At 36.2% G+C, this 24,142-nt stretch overlaps 2 protein-coding genes and 1 long non-coding RNA gene across 4 annotated transcripts; 2 read left to right on the plus strand and 1 right to left on the minus strand.

The window, feature by feature from the left end:
* The first annotated feature begins 1,404 nt into the window (after nt 1-1,404).
* slc39a8 (solute carrier family 39 member 8) lies at nt 1,405-14,449 on the plus strand. Its single transcript, XM_037796742.1, has 8 exons — nt 1,405-1,860; nt 3,714-3,876; nt 6,216-6,385; nt 6,494-6,616; nt 7,080-7,250; nt 9,652-9,850; nt 11,997-12,181; nt 13,566-14,449. Exons 1-8 carry the CDS (start codon nt 1,633-1,635, stop codon nt 13,710-13,712), a joined length of 1,386 nt encoding a protein of 461 aa, XP_037652670.1. The 5' UTR covers nt 1,405-1,632; the 3' UTR covers nt 13,713-14,449.
* LOC119504539 lies at nt 13,572-20,594 on the minus strand. Its single transcript, XR_005210584.1, has 3 exons — nt 20,447-20,594; nt 17,025-17,113; nt 13,572-13,708 (listed from the first exon to the last, which is right to left on the minus strand). It is a non-coding gene; the product is annotated as an uncharacterized LOC119504539 (long non-coding RNA).
* nat8 (N-acetyltransferase 8) lies at nt 15,679-18,734 on the plus strand. 2 transcript variants are annotated; one of them, XM_037796746.1, is made up of 2 exons: nt 15,679-15,839; nt 17,667-18,734. In XM_037796746.1, exon 2 carries the CDS (start codon nt 17,679-17,681, stop codon nt 18,351-18,353), a length of 675 nt encoding a protein of 224 aa, XP_037652674.1. In that variant the 5' UTR covers nt 15,679-15,839; nt 17,667-17,678; the 3' UTR covers nt 18,354-18,734. The 2 variants fall into 2 exon arrangements, with proteins under 2 accessions (XP_037652674.1, XP_037652673.1); XM_037796745.1 differs by having other exon boundaries at nt 15,686-15,839; nt 17,670-18,734.
* Nucleotides 20,595-24,142: the final 3,548 nt, after the last annotated feature.

A 24,142-nucleotide genomic window follows, 5' to 3' on the forward strand; every position in this document is an offset into this window, starting at 1 on the left:
GGCTTGTTTCTATGGACCTGGTTGTGTGTTTCTCTCACGAGATCTGGCAACACTGAGCAGAAGTCTATTTTTCTCTCAGAACACTTGAATTAAAATATGCTGAAAGGTTATTATGGATTTTTTTTTATACAGTATATTATATAGGCTTTTTTCATATTTTAATTGTAATTTTCTTCTATACAGCTTTCATTTTAATAGATATATTGCAGACATTTCTATAGTATTTTCTTTTTATTCTAATCTATATTTATGTTTCTTTATTTTTTGTACTTACTTTTATTTTTAATTTAATTTTCCCTTATTATGTTATGTACCAATACACCAGGGGTCAGCAACCTTTACTATCAAAAGAGCCATTTTATGCAAAAAAACAAAAAAAATCTGTCTGTAGCCGCAAAACATTTGATCATTGTGATGAAGGTAACACAGTTTATAGTCTAAATATATAGTATATACTGTAAGTGTAATGCAGTGAGGGCCAAAGTGCAAATGTACTACGGAGTATTAGGGCCACATTGAGGGGAAAAAATCTGAGATTTCCAGAATAAAGTCATAACTTTACGAGAATAAAGTCGTAATATTAAGAAAATAAAGTCATAACTTTACGAAAAAAAAGTTGTAATATTGTGAGAATAAAGTCATAACTTTATGAGAAAAAAATTAAATAACACGTAAAATTACTACTTTATAATATTCTGACCTTATTCTCGTAATATTACGACTTTATTCTCGAAATCTCAGATTTATTTATTTTCCTCAATGTGGCCCTAATACTCCGTCGTACCGTCGTACCATAGATCTACAACAATGATAAATAAAAAAGTGCACAAAAAACAGTTATTCATTTCCACAATTTTTTTTATAAATCCACATGGAGCCACTGGAGAGGAGCTAAAGAGACACATGTGGCTCCAGAGCTGCAGGTTGCTTAGAGACCCCTGTAATACACTAAAGCAAATTCCTTGTGCTCTTTCATGCGTTGACCACCAGCAGCCACCAGGAGGCGACACTAACCTTTAAACACAACTCACATGTTTCATGTTTATGATTTTTTTTTTTTCCCTCCAGCTGTTTCATAGTTGAAACTAACAGAGTCACAGCTGTAAACTGAGTTATATACTCTGCATGTTTCCTCTATTAACACCATAACACAGACACACACACACTTCCAAGTAGGAGTGTGCATGTGTGTGTGTGTGCATGTGTGTTACTCTGTGTGTGTGTGTGTGTGTGTGTGAGCACGTTGCATACCAAGTGAGTCACAAAAGAAAGCTTTGAAACTCAGAGTGCACGCGGTCGGTCGGTCACCTCCATGTTTTCCCTGCTGCATGTCTCTCTGCAGACTGATCTTTGAACCTGGTCTACCTCCAGATAGTCCTGGTCCTGATAGACCACTCAGACATAGTCCTGGTCCTGATAGACCACTCAGACCACATCAGACCACATCAGAGGTTGCTGCTGCTCCTCAAATAACTCAATCAGCCTGAAGAAAACTACAAAAACCTGACTCCTGCTGCGACTCTGTGCCATGGATCTGAGTCTGGATCTGCAGACTAACTCAGTGGATTATCTTTGATTTCTGAGTGAAAAATCAGATTTATTTTACTGAAGAAAACCACTGAAAAACCTGAGATGTTGAACTTTAGATGCTTTATTATGTGCGTTTTATTATGTTTTATTCCACAGTGTCAGAGTTTAGGTGTGGTTGACCGGGATGGACTGAAGTTTTTAGAGAATATTTTACGTTATTATGGTAAAAATAATTCAATCTCAGAGGAGAATCTGGGTGATTTACTGCTGTTGATCTCAGACAGAAGATATGAGGCGATAACTGAAGGGAATCCACTGGCAGACCAGGAGGTGAGCACAGTTTTTTAAACTCATTAATGATTATTTACACAACTGCTCGGGATTTAAATGGGTTTATAAGTGGTTTCTTACAGTGTGGAAAAGACTTATTTATGGAAAAAATATTTATTTAAATTGTTATATATACTTTGTTGTCCTTGAAAAGGAATAAAATCTAATATTGAAATCTAATATCTGAAATCTAATATTATATCTTTATCTGTAGTCATTTGTAGTTAAATGATTGGGCTTATTTTTTTCCAAATACTTAGTCATTAATACTTTTTTTTTTAATAATTTTTCCCATTTTCTTTGTTTTTTCCCTTCCTTTTTTTTAATGAAATTAATGCCTTTAATGATGAAATAATGCACACAATATGTTGATAAACCTTTATATATTAAATTAGGATATAAGATAACATTAAACTTACATGTAGGGCTGTAAATATATCAGATTTTCACTAGGCTACACCACATCTATAGATTGTTTTCAGACTTATTTATGAAAAAACTAAACTTAATATATATTAAAATTGTAATATATACTTTATTGTCCTTGTAAAGTAATTAATGCCTGAAATATTCTGTCTAAAATTATATCTTTATCTGTAGACATTTGTAGTTAAATGATTGGGTTTATTTTTGACCAAATATGTGGTTAATAATTCATATTTTATGTATTTTTCCCATTATTTCTTGCCTTTTTTATATAATTAATACATTGTAATGATGCAGTAATGCACACAATATGTTGATAAACCTGTATATATTGAATTAGGATATATTATACCATTAACCTTACATGCAGGGCTGTCAATATATCAGATTTTCACTCCATAATTATGACGATAACGATATTATCTTGATATCTATAGATTTAAAAAAAAAAAAAAAAGATAATGCTATCCGTCTAATTCATCTTTAACTCAAACTCAATGGTTATTTATTTATTTACATAACAACTGAATTTATATTGGTTTATAACTGAGTTCTTACAGTGTGGAACATTAGACTTTTTTATGATTTTTTTTTTAGAATTTATTAAATTGTAATAAATACTTTGTTGTCCTTGAAAGTACTAAATACTGTAATAATCACCTGAAATATTCGGTCTAATATTATATCTGACTGACTTGTTATCTGTTGGCATTTGTAGTTAATTGATTAAGCTTATTTTTTTACCAAATATGTGGTCATTAATTCATATTTAATGTCATTTTTCCCATTATTCCTTTGTTTTGTTGGCAATAGTTTTCGCTTTTTATGTAATTAATGCCTTTAATGATGTAATAATGCACACAATATGTTGAAAAGCCTTTATGTATTGAATTAGGATATATAATAACTTTAAACTTACACGCAGGGTTGTCAATATATCAGATTTTCACTACAGGATTATCAAAGGAGCTCACAATAACATAAAAAAAGAGAGAAATTAGTCTAATTCATCGTTAACTTTGTTTATTGTGCATTATGTCTCTTTTTTGGCAAATTAATTACACTTAAAATATGATTGTAAGGAGGTATCTGATCTGTATATGAAATGATTTAAGATGCGTTGGATTATTTACATGATGTTATTGTTAATGTATTATTAACATGATACCAATATTTTATTTTTTAATACACCCCTACTTATATGTAACTACGGTTTTCTACTTTACAGTATGATTAGGCTAACTTCATAATGCCATTAATTGATCCTAAAAACATTATATAGCACATTTTATACGCAAAGAATAAAAAATAAGACATACACAAAAGACATAGAAGTATTAAAAGCAAAGCAGGAAGGGTTTTAAAGTCAAAAAGGAGATTTAAAAACAGTAAAAAAAGATGTTTAATATGTTTTTTGTGCCCCTCAGTGTCCCTCAGCAGAGCAGATCTTGTCCCACTTTGGGTTCAGTAATGTCAGCCAGCTGACGGTGGGACATCTGGGGAGGATCTGCCCAGCTGTGTTGACCCAGGTGCTGCTGCCCTCCTGCCCCTACACCGCCCACAAGGCTGTGCTGCCCCTCGACTACTCTGGTGAGTTGCTTCATCACAACGACGGTTTATTTGTTGAGACCCCCGCAGCGCAGATAATTCACAGTTCATGAGGGTTTGTTGCCTTGAAATTAGGTCTGGTAGAGATTATTACACGGTCACAGTGGACGGAGGATGCTCCTTGAAGACAGTGGTGGCCTTTTTTATGCTTGTTAACCCTAAAAAACAAGAGGATGTATCTGGACACTGATTGGCTGAAGTTTCATCTGACTCAGCTGTGAAGTTAAGGCTTTAAATCTGACCTCTGACCCTTCTCTCTGTCTCTTTACTCTCTCTTTTCATTGTAAACTGTCTGCTGCAGCAGAATCCCCCCATAACAATCTATTGAAACCTATTATAACAGTGTCACAGGGCTGACAGATTTTCACTACACGATTATTGTGGCCAAAAGAAATCACAATATCATTGCTATATTTATAAAATTTGATAAAAACATAATAATAATTCAGTCAAATTCATCGTTAACTCTGTTAATTGTGCATTTTGTCTCTTTTTTTGGCATATTAATTGCACTCAAAATAAAAGTGTGGGGAGGTAGAGAGAGAGAGTCTGTAACAAAAAACTGTACAAAAGCGTGCAAAAAGAATAATTAGCCTACACTAATGGATAGTGGAAAGGTAACTTACACTATATTATATCATCATAAGATTTAAGATTATTTTGCCAATTGCTGTTTCCAAGGTTATGAATGAACTTTGAGTCTGAGACTACTTTGGTCTCTGCCTCCACCACCAGTAACCAAAACTGGAAACACTTATTATGTAGATAAATGTGGATAATTTAAAGAGATTTAAAGCACGTATAGACACAAACCTCGTCTCCTTACGTCCTCGCACAAATATTTAGGGTTTCATTCCACAAGAGGATATACTGTATGAGTAGATTTTTAATATGACTTAATTCAGTGGTGGAATTTAACTAAGTGCATTTACTAAAGTAGAGGTAATATTGTGCTTTTTACTCCAATTCATGCATTTGATAACTTTGCAGATTTAGATTATTAATACAAAATATAAATCAATTCATAAATTATGACGTATTATTATAGGCCCAGCCAGCAGTATTTAAAGTAGTTAAAATTAACCCCACTTTTACCAGCTGCAACATTAAAGTGATGAACACATTAATGCATCAATAATTATAATACAGTAATATAATATTGTTCCAAAATGGGTCATTCTGCATAATAAGTACTTTTACCTTTACTACTTAGTACTATATTTTGATGCTAATAAAGTTCAATTTTGAATGCAGGAATTTTACTTGTGACGTAGTATCTTTACACTTCAGTATTGCTACTTTTACTTAAGTAAAAGCTCTAAATACTTCTTCCACCACTGGCTCAGTTACTGGTAATGTGGTTTATTGTCAACCCATCAATCAGAGAGTTTTATTTATTTCTATATTTTCATTATTTTTCATCCCCCTACAGTATACCTCCCAGTCTTTCTTATGTCTCACTCATTACTTGTAAATAAAGTGCATACCACATCAGTCATCTACTGTGGAGGATCCGAAACACTCTCCCAATGTCCTGGGTTGACTCCCGGTGCTGCTGACCTCTCAGATTCACCGTTAAACGCTCCCTCCTCCTTGGAGCTGTTGACACACAGTTACAACCAACTGTGACTGTTGTTCAGTGTGTTGCTCATGACGCATGCTGCTTCTTCACCGGCCTTTAACGCAGAATCTCTCCTCTGCAAATAAATAGTTGTGTGTCTTTTGTTGAGTTACAATGTCTGTTTGGTAACATATTATATAGGTTTTCATCATGATGGAGGGGCTTTTGAAAAAGTAGCCTAGTTCTGCCCAAATAATAGAAAATTATTCAACAAAATACAAAATAGATACTTTAAAATCATGATATGTGGTTGTAGGCTAGATGACTTTAGTGATGTTGTAATTTAAAGGGACTGTTTGTAAGAATCAGAAATGGGGTTGTAACAGCGACACCTGTGGCCGTTAAGTAAGTCAACGAAAGCCAACACTGTTTTGCAAAACGAGCTCAAAATAAAAGAAACTAATGGTGCCTTCAAGCGGGGTCGTGTTAACCGTGTTTACGAGTTGGGCCCATATGAACGCCCCTCATGTCGTATTCACGACCTCGGAAGTGGAACGTTTTTGAAATTTCCGAGTTCACGACTCGTGTACACGACTTCCCATGTCGTAAACACGAGTCAACGAGTTCCATTTGGAGGCACCATTAAACACATCTTCCCAGACAGGATGCAGAAACACCAAAATAAACTTAAAGCATTAAAGATCTCCACAAAGGTTTATAATTCATTATATTGTTTTGTCCTTGATTTGTGCCGTGACAGTGTGGGGTTATGGGTTCCTGGCGGTCACTGTGATCAACCTGGCGTCTCTGCTCGGCCTCTTCCTGATCCCCTTCACCAAGAAGTCTTATTTCCCCAAAGTGTTGACCTATTTCATCGGCCTCGCCATCGGGACGCTCTTCTCCAACGCCGTGCTTCAGCTCATACCGGAGGTTTGTAAGAGGTGGAGCGGCTAAAATGGTTTCATATTTTGAAGATGTTTTGGTGCTTCATAAAGGGAGGTATTTTATACTAACATGTCACTTCCTGTTAATCTACAGGCTCTGGGTTTTGATCCCAAAGTGGATAACTATGTGTCGAATGCAGTTGGAATATTTGGAGGGTTTTATATCCTGTTCTTCATGGAGAAGGTACTGAAGATGGCTCTCGGGGTCGAGCATGAGGTAAGATAACAGAGCAGTCAGTGAGTTTATTACCTGCAAAGCACATTATTGCAGAGTGATATCCTTTATTGCAGTTGTACAACTACCAGTGAATCGCCCTGATTTATTAGCTAATTTTGGCTGCTAATTAATGACTACCATGAGGGCAATTACACTTTATGGGAGTCATGTACATTATTTATGACTGTTAATCATTTTGGGTTATGGACACAAGGGGTCACAGATTGTGCCCTTCTGTAAATATAAGATTTATAATATGGCAGAGATCTTAATATTAACTTTAAACTAACACAGAGGTATTAAAATCAGGAGTCTTTAATAGTCAAAATAGTAGAATAACGCTTTACAGTGTGAAAGAAATGTTAAAACTGCCTACCAGTTTATTAAACCTACATAGCGTTTCTTTCTTTTTGTTCAACAGCTGACTCCATGTTGTGACTTACGTTGTCTCTGTTGTTCTCAGCATGGCCACAGCCACTTCACTCCTGCAGACCCGCCTCAAGAAACCTCCCTCCAGAACGGAGACTTAGCGGAGAAAAAGGACTCCATCGTTTTGACCAGCATCAACACCATCGCCACAGACAGGAGCAGCCCTAACCCAGAGTCTCCGCATACAAACCAGGAACTTTCTCAGGTACGAGTGTCCACTTTCATAGCTACGCCTGTCACGATAACTACTTCTGTTGGACGATATATTGTCCCAGAAATAATTGTGATATTATTGTAATTTGAAACAATTTTATGCCACTGATATAATGATAATATAATAGCATAAATATGCAAGTACACCCTTTAAAAACAAACACGCATGTAAACACAACGGGCCATATCGAGGTCAGCAAAAATGATTGAGGTCATGTCCATATATCGTACGATAAGTCGATAATGTAAAAATTATGATACAGTAAGTTGATAACGGGAAAATGATCAAGGTCATGTCCATATATCGTACAATAAGTCAACAACGTAAAAATTATCGAGGTAATATCCATATATCGTCTGATAAGTCAATAACGTAAAAGTATGATAAGTTGATAGCGTAAAAATTATCAAGGTCATGTCCATATATCGTACGATAAGTCGGTAACGTAAAAATGATCAAGGTCATGTCCATATATCGTACGATAAGTTGATAACGTAAAAGTACGATAAGTTGATAGCGTAAAAATGATCAAGGTCATGTCAATATATCGTACGATAAGTCAATAAGGTAAAAATGATCACGGTTATGTCCATATATCGTACAATAAGTTGATAACGTAAAAATGATCAAGGTCATGTCCATAAATCGTACGATAAGTCAATTCGAAAAGTACGATATGTTGATAACGTAAAAACGGTCGAGGTGATGTCCATTTATCGTACGAAAAGTTGATAACGTAAAAATGATCAAGGTCATGTCCATATATTGTACGATAAGTCAATAACGTAAAAGTACGAAAAGTTCATAACGTAAAAATGATCAAGGTCATGCCTACAGTATATTGTATGATAAGTCAATAACGTAAAAATTATCGAGATCATATCCATTCATCGTACGAAAAGTTGATAACGTAAAAATGATCAAGGTCATGTCCATATATCGTACGATAAGTCAATAACGTAAAAGTGCGATAAGTTTATAACGTAAAAATGATCGAGGTCATGCCTATATTGTATGATAAGTCAATAACGTAAAAATGATCGAGGTCATGCCCATATATCGTACGATAAGTTGATAACGTAAAAACAATCGAGGTCATGTCCATTTATTGTCCGATAAGTCGTTGTAGTAATTATTGTTACAGGCCTATTCATAGCTGAATTAAACACTACAGATGGGGCAATTATATATTTTTTCCCACCTCTTGGAACTGATCAACTGTGTCACATTAACCCATACAGCAATCACCCTTGTACTTAATCAACTTTTATCTAATGAGTAGCTAAGTTAAGATAAGCTTGTGAAAACAGTGAGTCTTCTTTTATCACAGACTCACCTGACAGGAATGCATCATGGATTATAAATACATGACTGTATTTAAAACATCTTATCAGTCGTATGGGAGCAGGTTAAATGCAAAGATTGACACCGTACCGTAACGTGAACAGTACTTCAGAGAATGTCCATGTCCTTGATTATCTGCAAGCTCAGATGTTTAGTTTTTACTTAAGAGTAATTTATTGATCTGTTATCAGTGGCATGGGGCGATTTAGAGCTGCTGTTAATATTTAACAGTGAAATCTCGTGTGCCATATGGAGGAGTCTGGCTTTGAAGGGATCAAAACACAAAACAAACAGACATGCCGGTGTGACGGAGGGACGAAGGCTTCAGATCCTTCTCCTCCTGGTAAATGCTAGAATTGTCTGACTTGAGCACAAAGACTCCTTGTTTGGCCTTGGCTAATAAGAAGGACATTTTGTCGCTGCAGAGTATCTTCAACCAAGACCCAAAGGCTCTGTTTATGTCCGCCTGTTCTCCGGTTTCCCATTAAAAACACTTGTGCCATTATATCAGTAATGGCAGAGTTCCGTTGCAAATGCTTCACATTCATTTGGGGAAGATATTTCCTGTGACTCATCAGTATCTGTTACATTTGTGGATCCAAGATGGACACACTTTGTTGACTAAAGCCTTTAGTAAGTAAGATGTCTTTATTTTTAGCCATGCTAAAGACTATCACTCAGTCTGTCTCCACTTTGGTAAAACTATTGGAGGGATTGCTGTGAAAGTTTGTACAGACAGTCATGATCTCCAGAGGATGAATCCCTCTGAACTACTCTAGCACCACCGTGAGTTTTCCTGTGAAATGTCTCAACAAAAATTGGATGGATCACCACTAAATTTAGTCCAGACATTCATGTCCCTCTCAGGAAGAATTGTAATAACTTTGGTTGTCCCATGATTTGAACTTTGGGCTTTAAAGATATCTTTGTGTGTTATCTTTGTGGCTCACTGAATCCACATTTGTCATTGTTTACATACCACTCTTCTTTGGTGTAATCAAACAGTAGCAGTAGTCGTGTGCCTTTAACCATCTCATCATTTCTCCAGGAAGTCCAGGTGTCCTGCTCCTGGCTGCGTGGGCAGCGCATCTCCAACATCAAGACAGTGGCGTGGATGATAACCTTGAGCGACGCGCTGCACAACTTCATTGATGGCCTGGCTATCGGCGCCTCGTTCACTGTGTCGGTACTGACGGGGTTCAGTACATCCACTGCCATCGTGTGTGAGGAGTTTCCCCACGAGCTGGGTGAGTGAGTCTCTTAACCTTACTCAACCCATGTGAGGGGTCAGTCAATACAAACCTGTGCTGTGCAGTCAAACATTGCTCAAACACACAGCACTTTATTTTAAATTCTGGTCCCCGAAGTTCCCAAAGATGCCAGATATTTCATGCTGAATTTTTGGAAAATGTCTCTAAAGTGACACAAGACATCTAGAATATCTACATTTGATGGCAGTCTCAGGTTTGAATATTTAAATCAGTGTAAACATCACATAGCTTCAATGAAGAGCTGGGACAGGCACATATTTAATATATGATTCTGTGAGACAGGGTGGACTAAAATAAAATGGATCACAATTAATACAATAGCCAGTTAAATGGAAATTAACCAGGGAAACTGGATTTTAAGGCAAGGCTATGGAACCTGCAAAAATAATAAAAAAAAAACTTAATAAATAAATAAATAAATATGCCATTAAATGAACCAAAAATAATATTAAAAATAAATGTAGGCATTTATTAATTGGTAAAATGTGATGTAAATTGCTGTTTTAATTTGCTTCTTTATTAATTTACCTTGGTATAACTTCCCCTTATTTATTTATTTATTTATTTATTTATTTATTTATTTATTTATTTATTCATTCATTTATTCATTTGTATTAAGTATTATTTTAGCATTAATTTTCTGTATTTTTTCTATTTTATTTATTTATATTCAATTTATCCATTTATTATTAAGTTGTATGCAGATAAAAATAAGATAAAAAAGAAGATGGAAAGGGTTTAAAAGCAGGTTCTATCTTTTCACTCAAACTAAAAGGGCCATTAGGAATCCATGATCTCTATCGCCCTCTACTGACGTACTGCAGAAATGCACCCAAACTTTTACTGTTTCTTAATTGTTCAGATGTTTTTATTCTTCTGGTCACTTTAATACAATGCTACAAAGAACATGCTTTGTACTTATCTTTATAGCATACCAAGCGACAAAAAGTTTCTAGATTTTGTTGGCATTTTTCAGACAGTAGATAAGTTAATAAAATATAATAAATAGCAATAAAATTGATAAAAAGAGAAAACAAATAGATAATAAATAGACATTGTTACATGTATTATCATGTAAGGGAACTGTCATTAAAAATCTCACTGGAAATTGCTACTGTTTGAGTTTAATAACCTGATAAAAGATTTGGAGTAACGGTTAGTTCTCCTCAGAGGTGCCTGATAACGGCGGCCTGAAGGCATCAATGAGAACTCATGAGACAGAACATGAAGAGGTTGGCTGATCATATTCTTTGCCCTCTTTACCACCTGATTCTCCCAGAGGGAACACAAGTCTCTTTGTGTGACTCCAGTAATCTTGGAGCAAACCTTAACAATGCTATACAGCAGGCTGTTCTTGTCCGTAATGGTTAAACCATTGAACCAACAAAAAGAAAAGGTTCCGATATAAACTATAGACTTCCGATATAAAAGAACAATAAAAGTTACTTAAGATCCGCTCACTGACATTAAAACAGTTCAGCTTCCTCAACAAAAGGATTATCTGTTGACCTCATTTGACGATAGACTTAATATGAAACTGAAGTCTACAATCAAACACAGTTCCATTTTATTTATACGACTCCACAATGTGAACATCTTCATCCTGTATGACACTAACTTTGTGTTCAGTATTGTGTCTGAAGTCCACGATCATTTCCTTTGTTTTGGGGACATTGAGGTCAAGATAATTATCATCGCATCATTTCACAAACTCCGGTAATGCAGGACCATAATCAGACTCTGAGCCTTGAAGTAACGATTACGGTTTTATGGTATGTTCTTATACACTTGTTTTTCAGCTTATTATTTAGTAAAAAGGAAAAGGCAGGTGATGGAGGTGTTGAGAGCTTTGTTGAACTCCAGTGGGGTTTTCACCAATTAAAAGCTGAAGTTAACAGAATATTTCAGTTACGCCACATTTAACTTGTTTTAAAACCTCGGCTTTGACAGAAATAAAATCAGTATGTTTTTTTCAAGTGACCTCTTTGAATCAAACAATTGAACTATTCCACAGAGCAAAATGACTCACATTGCTTCTAAAATAATGTTCAAACTGCCTGTTTTAACTTATGAATTGTTCAACCCCTGTTGTATTGACGTTGTGTTTTGTTTCCGTCTGCAGGTGACTTTGTGATCCTGCTGAACTCCGGTATGAGCGTCCCACAAGCCATCTTCTTCAACATGCTGTCGGCCCTGTCGTGTTACGTCGGTCTAGTGTTCGGTATCCTGCTTGGGAGCAACTTTGCTCCCAATGCAATCTTTGCCATCGCAGGAGGAATGTTCCTGTACATTGCACTGGCAGACATGGTGAGTCCGATTACACGACCTGAGGATGCTCTACATCAGTGCAGATTGCTGCTCATTTTTGCATTTTTATATTTGCAAATCTGGTCTTCTTTCAGTGTAATTCTATATATATGTTATTGTCAACATATCCCATGAAAAGACCAAAACAAACAATGTTAGTCCATCTCTTAAAGCTGAAGTAGGCAAGATTGGAGCAAATATGATTAAAAAAAGTTATTTTTATAAAATAGTCATTATATCCTGACAGTAGTACATGAAACAGGTAACCTGAAACAAATCATGTTCCTCTGTGTCATCCGGTGCTCCTAATGGCATCTGTAAGATTTCACAGACTGGAGGAAAACAAGCAGTAAGAGCTGATCTGAGGTCTGCTGTCAATCAATCATGAACTATGACCAAACGGTCAAACTAGGCAGCACTGATCAAATATGAATCAATATTATGTTACATGAATGCCTATTTCTCTCCTCAAATGTTTTCAGAATCATCTTGTAGTGCACGGTTTAGCTGTAAAATGAGAAAGTTTGTGACGCCACCGCCATTGTGGAATCTGGTGAAGGAACGGCAAGTTCCGGTCACATGACCGGAGCACAGCCAATAGGAACGCTCTCTCTATAAAATTACCTGTGATTGGTCAAAGTCTCCCGTCACGGGCTAGATTTTCTAAAGCCTGAAAACAGAGCCATGAGGACGTGCACTTTAACACTTTCTGACCTCTCTAACCTCTCAGTGGCACTCAGCCCAAAGCACATTGATCCCTACTTAAGATGTAAATCTTTAAAGCTGCTATAATCAATCATTTTATGATACCCCCATGACAACGTAGTCGGGGTATAAAGGGGGTATATAGCGCTCTGCGTGTCCGTCCTTCCATCTGTCTGTCCTTCCGTCCTTCCATCCGTTTGCATGTCACACTTTCGTTTCCGGAGCAGAATTCTGAAACTATCTAACTTTGGAACTTCAAATTTGGTATGATGGTTGACATTGTGGTCTAGTTGTGCCTTTTGGGGGTTACATCTCCAGAAATTTTGGGCACCCTGGACTTGAGGAAGGCGAGCTAATAACAAGCTACATTGTTCTCAATAGACTCATTCCATTAGTTCCTAAAGGGCAAAACCTTTGGCCCTGCTTTAGTAGGGGTCAAGCAGTGAGCGGGGGTATGTGAGCTATGCTCACTTTTGCCTTACTTTTAAACCAGTTTTGTTAATGTCAGCAGTCAGACAATGAGAACTTGTGGTCTTTTCTCCAGTTTAATTGCACGGGAACAAATAATATTTGCAGCCACGCACCAGTTCACACTTCCCGTTTGTGCATTCTTACTTCCTAGTATATGAACAATAAGGCCATTGTCTTTTTGATATCTGATTGTCTGTCTTCATCTCAGTTTCCAGAGATGGAAAACATATTACGGGAACAGAAGCGGACTTCCACCAAGATCATCTTCTTCCTGATTCAAAACGCAGGGCTGCTCACCGGCTTCTGCATCATACTGCTGATCACCGTGTTTGCAGGGGACATCAAACTGGGCTAGAAAGGAGAGAGACAATGGAACAAAAACTATATATATATAAAACCAAAATAAAAATAATGAACTGCTTCTGTTTCTGCTCACTCAGCCGAGCAGGAAAGTGAATGTATGTAAATCGAATATTTTGTACAAACAAAACCAAAATGTTTAAAGGAAAAATTATGCTTTTATATCTTTTGACTATCAAGTTAGTGGAACTCCACAAAAAGGGAACATTTTTACAATCATTTGATGTATGAACTTTAGTCAAATTGTGTTTTTGAGGAGACAATAAATTATTTTTTCAGTCTTCATATAGTGTGAAATATCTCACATTTATTGTACCTCACTGGTGCTGTAGTGTAAACAAACACAAGCTGTGTTATTGTGACAACAGCTATTGTTTTGCCTTTTATGGCAGCAGTGTTTGACCTCAGAGTTTTGTGACCTCTATGACCTTCACTGATTCTTTTTTTGAGTTTTCCTTTTGGATTTTTGTCTTTTTGAAAATAGTTTGTATTTTGATGTCTGTTAAATTTTGTTAATGAAACTGTTGGACACTCATCGATTGTGCTCCTGTATAACAAAAATCACCACCACAACTTCAAATGACTTTGATGAGTTCAAAGTTACTTAAAATACTTGAACCTGGTTGCTCTACATCAGAGATTGCATATATATTTTTCCCTCACGAGTTTATTACAATGACCGCTTCTACGCCACAAACACCAGAGACAAATTAAAGAAACTTATCAACAATGGACCAATTTTCAGTCATGTTATTAAAACTTTGACCTGTGTTTATTTTGTTTACTTAATTTTTTAAGCTTAATTTTGTGAAAACATCCACCAAATTTCACTTTATGAAAAGTAAAAAGTATGTAATTATGTTTTTTTAATTTTATTTTTTTGTTACTTGTAAAGGTGAAAACAAATGGTAAAAAATATCCTGTCTTTGTGTCACCCATAGTATTGTGTGGATATCTTATTTTTTTAATTATAAAATAAAAAATAAACAATATTTTATATAATTATAAATTGCCTGATGGTTCGTAAAATGATTAACACGATAGAAAATCTGAAAAACACATTTCTGCTACACAAAATTATATTTATTTGTACTTTCCTGGAATTATTGGATAATTTACCTGTGTCCGGTCTCTAATAAATATTCAATAAAAACAGAAAATCAGGGGAAAAACCTGTTCACAACCTGTATACAACTGGTGATGAGCGGTTGCAAGTAGACGAGTAGGAGTTTATTTTAAGGGGTCATGAAGGTCATAAAGGTTGGGAAACACTGCTGTAGAGAATCATTATACATCTGTTAAAATAAGCCTGGGTTTCCTATGTCAATCAAACAAAATACTGTCTTATTTCTTTATACCAACAACAAAATATTAATTGTACATCTAATAATACATAACCAGTATCAGTAATAATTTAAAGTTACATTACAATTATTTATTTTTTGTTTTATAATTAAAAAATAAGATAATCACATAATACTATAGGTGCCATAAAGACAGCATATTTTTACCATTTGTTTTCACCTTTACAGATAACAAAAATATAAAATAAAAAAACATAATTACATAAAATATCTTAAATCCATACAATATTTTTTTTAAACTTCTGAAATTTACCAGTGAAGAGATTTATTAAATTTAACTTATTTATCTTTTATAAAATATAAATTAACCAGGCAGTTGGTCTGCAAGGGGCAGCCAATCACTAGTAAACAGGAAGTGCTGCAAGTTGCGTTCAAGTGACACCGTGTAGCTCGTAATATTTTATATCCATATGATGGACAATCCGGTTTATATATTAATCTATGGTCCGGTTGGAAAAAAAAACACTTCAGCATGGATGTCATCCCGCGTGGAATATATTAATGGTATATGGTTGACATGACAGAAGTTTTACCAATCCTATGGCAAAATACATGGAGTTTTACTAAACGAGAATCCCATATTGGAATGACCGGACTTTGATTTTTACGATTCTACGGATATTCCGTGAAAGCAGCATACCCGAGGTGAGGAAGTAGTGGACAATAAGATGAGGCGTTGTTGACTTCTGGAAACTTTTCTACACTCAACACACCTCTAAACCTGCTGTTTAAACGCTTTAGTGTTAACTCAAAACACGGTAAGTCATGTTTATTTACTTTATGTATACATCCAGAACAAATTTAAACCAAATCAAGTCAAATCCGTGGCAGCTTTGTGAAGCTAGCTGCTGTTAGCTTCACAAAGCTGCTGTTAGATAATCAGAGGAATTAAAGTCGTGTCGTCTTTGAACAGGACTTAAGTATGTGCTTTAGGTTAACCTTTGAATATACATTTAGTTTAATGTTGAATGACTACGTGATAAAGTTGTTTAATGGCTAGTAAAGTTAGCATCACTAAGGTAACCTGGCTTTACTTAAACCGTTATAAAGGACTCTCACGTGACGTTTGAGGGTCATTGACATTACTTTGTTTATCAACTAATTTAGTCAATGATTATTGTTCTTTTTGATTGATTATTGAGTTTTTAAATAGGGGGAAAAAGCACAGACTTCATACTCCATTTAAAGCAAAAGCCATGCATTCATAAAGTCATATAATATATACATATACACATTATTTATTGATATTGACTGTCAGCTGCCTCCAGTTACTATTCATAATGTAGAAATTAAACAGGTCTCTTCATACAAATACCTGGGAGTTAAGATAGACTCCACCCTATCATGGACCCCTCATATTGAATTTACCTGTAAGAAGATACAGCAGCGCATTTTCTAGATCATTTGGAGCCAGTAGTCAGATTATTTTTCTATTTTCTCAGTTCAGTGATTCAGAGTGTCCTGTTGTACTGCAGCACAGCCTGGCTCAGTAGTCTCTCTGTTAATCTTAGAACTAAACTTTATATTTCACAAATCAAAATTTGTGCAAAGATCATTGGCCAACCTTTGACAGCCTCCTTTCTAAATCCAAATTGCTCAATTTATCATAACTTAAATGGAGAATATGGCAGCAAATGGTTAATGTTTTTTTCTTGAAAAGTCACTATAATGATTTTATACATCATGCCCTACAGTAGGACTGTCCCGAATACCATTTTTTTGGGCTTCGAAGATTCAGTGAGAAATATTTCAATGTATTAGAAGCTTCGCAGCGGGCTGACATGTTCCTCTGTCTGTGTGTCTGTCTGTGTGTCTGTCTGTGTGTCTGTCTCCATCTCCCCTGTTTCAGTACCCGGGGCAGTGCAGCTGCCGCACTACTGTAAACACATGCACCTCAACACACAACAAAGCATTGAAATAGTAGTGGTTTGGAGGTTGAATACCATTGCAAAGGTCGAAGCTTCAAAGCATTCGGGTCAGCCCTACGCTACACTGTCAGAGATATAGGGAAAGGCTTCAGCACACTGTGATGCTGAAAAGACACAAAACAAAAGGACAAAATAATATATATATATATATATATATATATGATAGCATGTAATAAAAAAAAATATGCTCGGTTACAATGGAGTTTGACATACACTCTAGGGATGTTACGAGACTAACTGGGTCCCGTTGTCACGGGGACGATAGACAATGTGTTTGGGACGCAGTAAGCTCTCTATCAACAAGATTTCTTAAAAGCAATCATTGTGATCTGGATGAACCTTGTGTGTGCGTAATGTGTCACGAGAAGCCTGTCAGTCCAACGAGAGTATGTTACAGTGGGAACATCCAAGACATTGCTTCAAATTTTGCTCTGGCCTCTTCTCCAAGTTTGTATTAATATATAATATAATATAATACTTCATCATGTCAATGAAATGTACTGAAACAAATGTATATGTGACACAAAAAGGCCATTTATTATTTTGGCCGGTGGATTTTTTCATCGACCAGTCCCCTTGGTCAGTGAGTCAGAAAGTAAATTTCGTCAATTTTAGTTTGTCACGTCTCACATTTTGACCTCCTGTTATTTTAAAAAGCAGGGCTGAGCCATGGCCAATATCCAGATCCGGAAGTATCGGGATGACGACGATGAGGCAGCGAAGGAGATCTTCACCTTGGGGATGAGCGAGCACGTGCCTTCGTCCTTCATGCACCTCCTGAAACAGCCGCCGACCCAAATGGTGCTCATGTGCGTGTTCTGCGCTCTCATGACCAGCTCCAAGTCCTTCCTGCTCCCCATCCTGGCCGTCACCCTCCTCCTGGCCGGGGTCCGCCAGCTTGTCGTTTACATGTTCAACAAATACATCGACACCTCCCTCAGGAAGGACCTCTCCATCATCAGTGAGACATACCTGAAGCAGAAGGACTCGTGCTTTTGGGTGGCTGAGGTCGATGGCCGGGTGGTCGGCACAGTGGCTTGCCTTCCTAACGAGACAACGCCCGGGTGCTTGGAGTTGAAACGCATGTCTGTACGCCGCAGTCACCGCGGGATGGGCATCGCTAAGGCTCTGTGTCGGACAGTAGCTGATTTTACTCGTGACAGAGGTTATGCAGCAGTCGTTCTGTACACCTCTGTGGTGCAGACAGACGCTCAGAAGCTGTATGAGCACATGGGCTACGAGAAGATCAGACAGTTTGTTGTTCCTGAGTTTGTTGCCAAAATCACAAACTTCTCTCTGTTTGAGTACAGACTCGATTTACAGAGAGATGGGAAAAGGGACTGAGTCTTAAAGTGAGACACACAATGACTGTGTAACATTTCAGGGCAACAGTACCGTCCATTCATCCAGTTTCTATGCTTATATTTTCCCAGCATGCATTGCCCTTAAGGCAACCAAACACACAGGACAGATCACTATCCACTATTGTGTACTCCACACACTTGCAGTAAAAGGTTAAGCATGTTTTCTCTTGTTACAAACACACAGAACAGATTGATCATTTATTATTGTTAGTTGATAATATCTGCTATGTCTACAGTCATGCTGACGAAGGGTTTGTATTGATTTAGCTTCTTGAAAGTCATTTGATTATTTAATTTTGTAAAGGATTTCCTTTCTACATGACACTAGAATAAACTACCAGATCTGAACATGCTTCTACAATTTTGTAGCATTTGTTTTTATTTTGTAGTGTCATTAGGGATGCACCGATCCGATTCACCGGATTAGTATCGGCCCTGATACTTTACAAAAATACGTTATCCCTGGAGCGCTCTATATCATACTTTACATTCTTTTCATGTCAGCCAAAAAACATGACCTGAGGGAGCACGCTCTCTGCTGCTTTCAACTAGTAACAACTATGAGTTTTTGCAGTAGTTACACATCATGTACTCAAGATATTTAACAGTATTGCCCTTTGACATATTTGATATGCAAGCATGTGTAATTTATAATTCACCTTTTCATCTAAAAATACCCCATGCTTTCAGTTCCCTTTTTCTGCTCGTGAGCTGTGTTATATCTCAGAAGCAATCTCACCAATTTGTTCGTACCAGGAATAGGAATGTGCTCGGGGGAACTTTTTTCCAGTTGTTTACTCTGAAACAAAAAAGAGCCCTACAGCTTCACATTTTTCATCTTTTTCTTCACCACATTTGTGCTGCTGGAGGCCTAAAAGAGAGTCTCGCACCTGTTCAGCCAAACAGGAAGAACAAGACTTCTCTTCTTTATGAGAGCCAGAGGAAGTTTTGTGGCCACGGGGCGAGGATCCTGCTGGGAACTGAACCAGATATTGATGGGTTCGGGCAATACTGAGGTTCTGCCCTGGGGTTTGATTTGCATACAGGACGGTACACGGTTCCAGACCGATGCTCACAAGCTGTGAGGTTGTCAGGTTGTTTCTTTCTTTTTCATTACAGATTTAATGAAAATCTGTGTTTCATATCAAATGTGTGATTTAAATTAGGATTCAAGGAACGTAAAGTTTTGGCTTCATTGTCTCTAAGGAGAAATTTGTCAGGTGATAAAGTGGAACACAGAACATACTTACACTTGAAAATAAAAAATAATAAAATACAGAAAACATAGAAAAATATGTAAAACAATTGCTAAAAACCCACAGACAAACAAATGAGTATACACAAAGTGCTATAGTTGAATTATCTTTTCATTTCCAGTTCATTTTGTTTTCATACTTATTCTTTATTATTTTTTTTAATTTTTTTTTTTGGTGAATAGCTAAATGTGCACATTTTCTTTTCTTACCCCTTAATTTTTTATTTCTTTTTTAACATAATATATCAAAAACTATATCAAACACTAGTACTTGCCTTAACAACTACTAAAACCCCACAGGCAAACTTGCATAAAACAAATGTGGATAAATATGTGCTCTAGTTGAATTATCTTTTCATTTCCACTGTTTTTCAGATGTTGTTTTCATGCTTATTATATAAATATGTATTATTTTATATATATATATATATATATATGCCTTATATAAATATATATATATATATATATATATATATATATATATATATATATATATGCCTTATATAAATATATGCCTTATTTAAATATGTAAATATGTAATAACATTCTGCTTTTCTTACCCCATAATTTCCTATTTATTTTTAACAAAATATATCAAAATAAATTAACTTTAGTACTTGCCTTGCCTAAAGAGAAACATGCCTACTCAGGAAAAGAAAACATTACAACATTTTTCAGAGGAACTGCCCTTATAATGTACATAATTATCATCTAATAAAAACACATTATTCCTATGACAGTCTATCTGTGTTTAAACCTTGTCATCTGTTATCTATTTACATCTTTATCATATGAATACAGTGTCATAATAATATCACCAGGCTCCTGTATGTCTGTGAAGTGGGCCTGGTCAGGCAGCAGCTCGGACACCTCAGGACGGATCCAGTCCAGTCAGGACCTCCATGGATGGATGTAGCCTGCCAGGAGACGAAGCTGAGCGGTTAGCCGGAATAAAGCACACAAACAGGTGAGATATAACACTCAAATGACACCTGGTGAATGGGGGATTCACTCAAAACACATTTACAAACATGTTTAGAGTTAAATATACGTGTGTTTTGTTAAATTTAACTCGAAAAGAACCGAATCTATCTGCTACTCATGCTAGCAGCTCAAAGGGAGTGTCTCTCTGACAGCTGACAGCCAAACCTCAGACAGAAAACTCAGCATTTAAGATCCACTCAGCCAGTGAATTACATGATTATACAAACGACTAATAGTGGAATCGAGATGATTACAAATGTTTAATGAGCTTTGGTTCGTGGTTATTGAGGCAGTGTGGACATCCAGCCCTAATTGGGATGAAAAGGCTGTATTATTATTATTATTATTATTATTATTATTATTATTATCCAGATTGTTTTTTCCCCCCTAATTTCTCATCCAATTTGGTTAATCAGTCTGGAGAAAATCCCATGTCAGGTTGCAGCCACAACAATGCTGTTTTTCCTACCAGACAAAACAGGCAGAATATAGTATTATTTACATTATTAAATTAAATTAAATTAAATTATTAATTAATTAATAAAAAAAAAGATTTTTTTTAAATTAAATAAATTTAAAATAAACTACCAGAATATAATTAATTTGGTCAGTGAGGTATTAGGGTATCTAGAATATCAGTGGTCTACTGGCTTTGAACTCACTAGATGGCACCAAATTACAGATTTATCTAGCCATACACGTTTTTACTTACATTTTGTAATGATTTTAAATCCAGATTGTTTTTTTTTTACTAATTTCTCATCCAATTTGGTTAATCAGTCTGGAGAAAATGCCATGTCAGGCTCCTGCCACACCCATATGCTGTTTTTCCAGACAAAACAGGCAGAATATAGTATTATTTACATATTTAAAAAAAAATTTAATATAAAATAAATTACCAGAATATCACTAATTTGGTCAGTGAGGTAATAGGATATCTAGAATATCAGTGGTCTATTGGCTTTGAACTCACTAGATGGCACCAAATTACAGATTTATCTAGCCCTACATTATTTGTATTTTGTAAGGTTTCTTTTCTTTATCATGCAGTTAAAATTGAGCACTTTCATGCTGATTTGATACACATTGGATAGTAGTACAGGAATGAAGAGGCTCTACTCTCGCTTTCTATGGTTGACCTATTTTTCTTCCTGTCTGCATGGTATAGTGTCGAGACCGGCTGAATATCATTAGCATGCATGTGGTGGAGAGGAAGCCCAACATATAATTAGTAGGGCTATTTTCACTGTCAAATCAATTAATTAGTCTTTGAATAAAGGAAATATATATATCTATATATATAAATATATAGATATATATAATAATAATAATAATAATTGCTTACATTTGATGATTATGGACTAGTTATACCTGCATGTCTATTAAAACATTATCATGATAATTTCTAGTGTTTTAATAGGGATTAAATGACCCTTAGTGACATTGGCCTGTCAGTTATTAAAGTATCCTCATAATAAATTAAATAATGCTAAAACCATTTGTCAGTCAGTCAAGCAACTAGAAATACATTTAATAAATCAATAGTTTAAATATATGCATACATTTGTATAAAGCAGCATATTTGTCCACTCCCATGTTGATAAGCGTATTAAATACTTGACAAATCATCCTTTTAAGGTACATTTTGAACAGATAAAAAATGTGTGATTTAATTGATTAATCATTGGACAATCATGCAATTAATCGCGATTAAATATTTGAATCGATTGACAGCCCTAGTTTAAACCATTTATCAGACAAAAGAACAAATATTTGCTGATTACTACTTAACTTAAGTTGATTTGTTTCATATCTTTATACACTAAATGTAAGTCTGTAGATGTCACTTTGGGATATGGAAGCTAACATTTATCATTATTTTTCATAAAATGAACAAATTACAACTTCATTAAAAGGAAAAATCAGATAAACAAATTAATAAGGCTGCTGTCTCTTTGTTGACTAGGATTTCTTTTTTTTTCATAATGCTGAATGACTTATTTCCAAGAAAGTTATGAGCACATCTCTGGTAAACACAAGATTAAAAGTGGTACTTTTGTGTGATTATTTTTGGAGAAACTCACAGATCTGTCGATTAAATCAACTAATCAATTAGTCGACAAAATCAAGGTCGAGGACAAAAATGAATTGTAATTTTCAGCCCTAAATTAAACTCTGTTTTGTGACATACATAAGAATCCTTTACCTTTGTGACTCCTGACACAGCAGTTTGCATTTCAGCCCACGATTCAACTCTCTATATAACTACGTAACATGCCAAACTTCAATCATATTCCCCCTAAATAGTCGTAATCATTGCTAGCTTCCAGGACGTAGACATGCTCATCTTTACCTTGTTTAGTGACGTCGATTTGTTCCTCTTGGACCTGCAGACCGGCGGAGGTGCGGTGTAGTCACCTCTGTTCCTGTGCAGCGGTCTGAAAAGGCTCGCAGCAGCGAACGGCGTCTGGCTGAGCCGGTTAACGCCTCTTTCTCTGTCACTGTCCTCATCTTCTGTACGGAGGCAGTTCTTTGATTTTTGGCTGTCTGCTCGTTGTCTCATTATTCTTTCGCTGAGAGATAAGGGCTCCCCCTTTCCCCTCTCCCCTCTCCCCTCTCCCCTCCACCTCCCACAAATCCCCAACACCCCCTCTTTTGGTCCTGCCTTCGTCATTTGCATAAAAGGGTGCAAAGAGACTGCAGAGATTTATTTTGTGTCCCTAAACATCCTCAACTGTGTGTAACTCTCCCACGTCTGGAATCTTAGGCGCATTTTGCATATTTAAGCGGTTTTCTAGACTTTTTGGAGTTTTATTTAGGCTCTGAAGCCACACACTTCATCAGGATATCTCTGTTGTATGTGTAGTGATAATACTGAGCCTACAGGCAGTACATTTTGTTGTCCTGGTCCATGTTTGGTTGCTGAGGCTTTATGAGTAATGCATTATTGTTTTGGAGAAATATTTCCCCCTCCTGAAGGCTGGGTCTCTTTTTGTTGTTGTTATGATGCTGATATTCTTCCAACATCTCTCATCAGCCTCTAAGCTGAAAGCTTTTACACAGACACCCTGCAGCATTTGTTTCCATTTGAAAAAAGAAAAAAAAGATGACAACACAGAAACGGAGAGGACTGAGAGTTTAAAAAAGCCCCAGCCATGCAGTTAGCTGATAAAAGCTGATAAAGGAGAGCTAATCCTCGCTCTGATGGGCCACAGCATCAGGCGGGGCCCTAATGCAATCCGCTGGCTTTTGCCTACAGTGTGTGCCGCATTACAGAGCATCACCTGGGCCTTTTGTTCATCCACAATGAAACGGCATCAGATTGAGTTGAACTGGTTCACCTCCCCCCCCTGGGTTGGGAAAATGCTTACTGCCTGTGTTTTTCCTCCCAGCGCTCCTCACGCTTTTAGCAGGAAAAAGAAAGTGAAATGCTTTTTGTGGAAATTTGACAGTAATCTGTAGACTGCAGTGCGAGGATACATCTTTAGCAATATCTCTTTGATGCATCGATGGTCTTAAAGGAGTTGTTT

Source organism: Sebastes umbrosus, chromosome 16 (genome assembly GCF_015220745.1).
Source record: "Sebastes umbrosus isolate fSebUmb1 chromosome 16, fSebUmb1.pri, whole genome shotgun sequence".
Classification (NCBI taxonomy): Eukaryota; Metazoa; Chordata; class Actinopteri; order Perciformes; family Sebastidae; genus Sebastes; species Sebastes umbrosus.

Coding starts and splice junctions, on each gene's coding strand:
- slc39a8 (XM_037796742.1), top strand. CDS start 1,633: ATGTTGAACTTTAGATGCTTTATTATGTGCGTTTTATTATGTTTTATT. Junction 6,617..7,079: donor CTCTCGGGGTCGAGCATGAG/GTAAGATAACAG, acceptor TGTTGTTCTCAG/CATGGCCACAGCCACTTCAC. Junction 9,851..11,996: donor GGAGTTTCCCCACGAGCTGG/GTGAGTGAGTCT, acceptor TTCCGTCTGCAG/GTGACTTTGTGATCCTGCTG.
- nat8 (XM_037796746.1), top strand. CDS start 17,679: ATGGCCAATATCCAGATCCGGAAGTATCGGGATGACGACGATGAGGCA.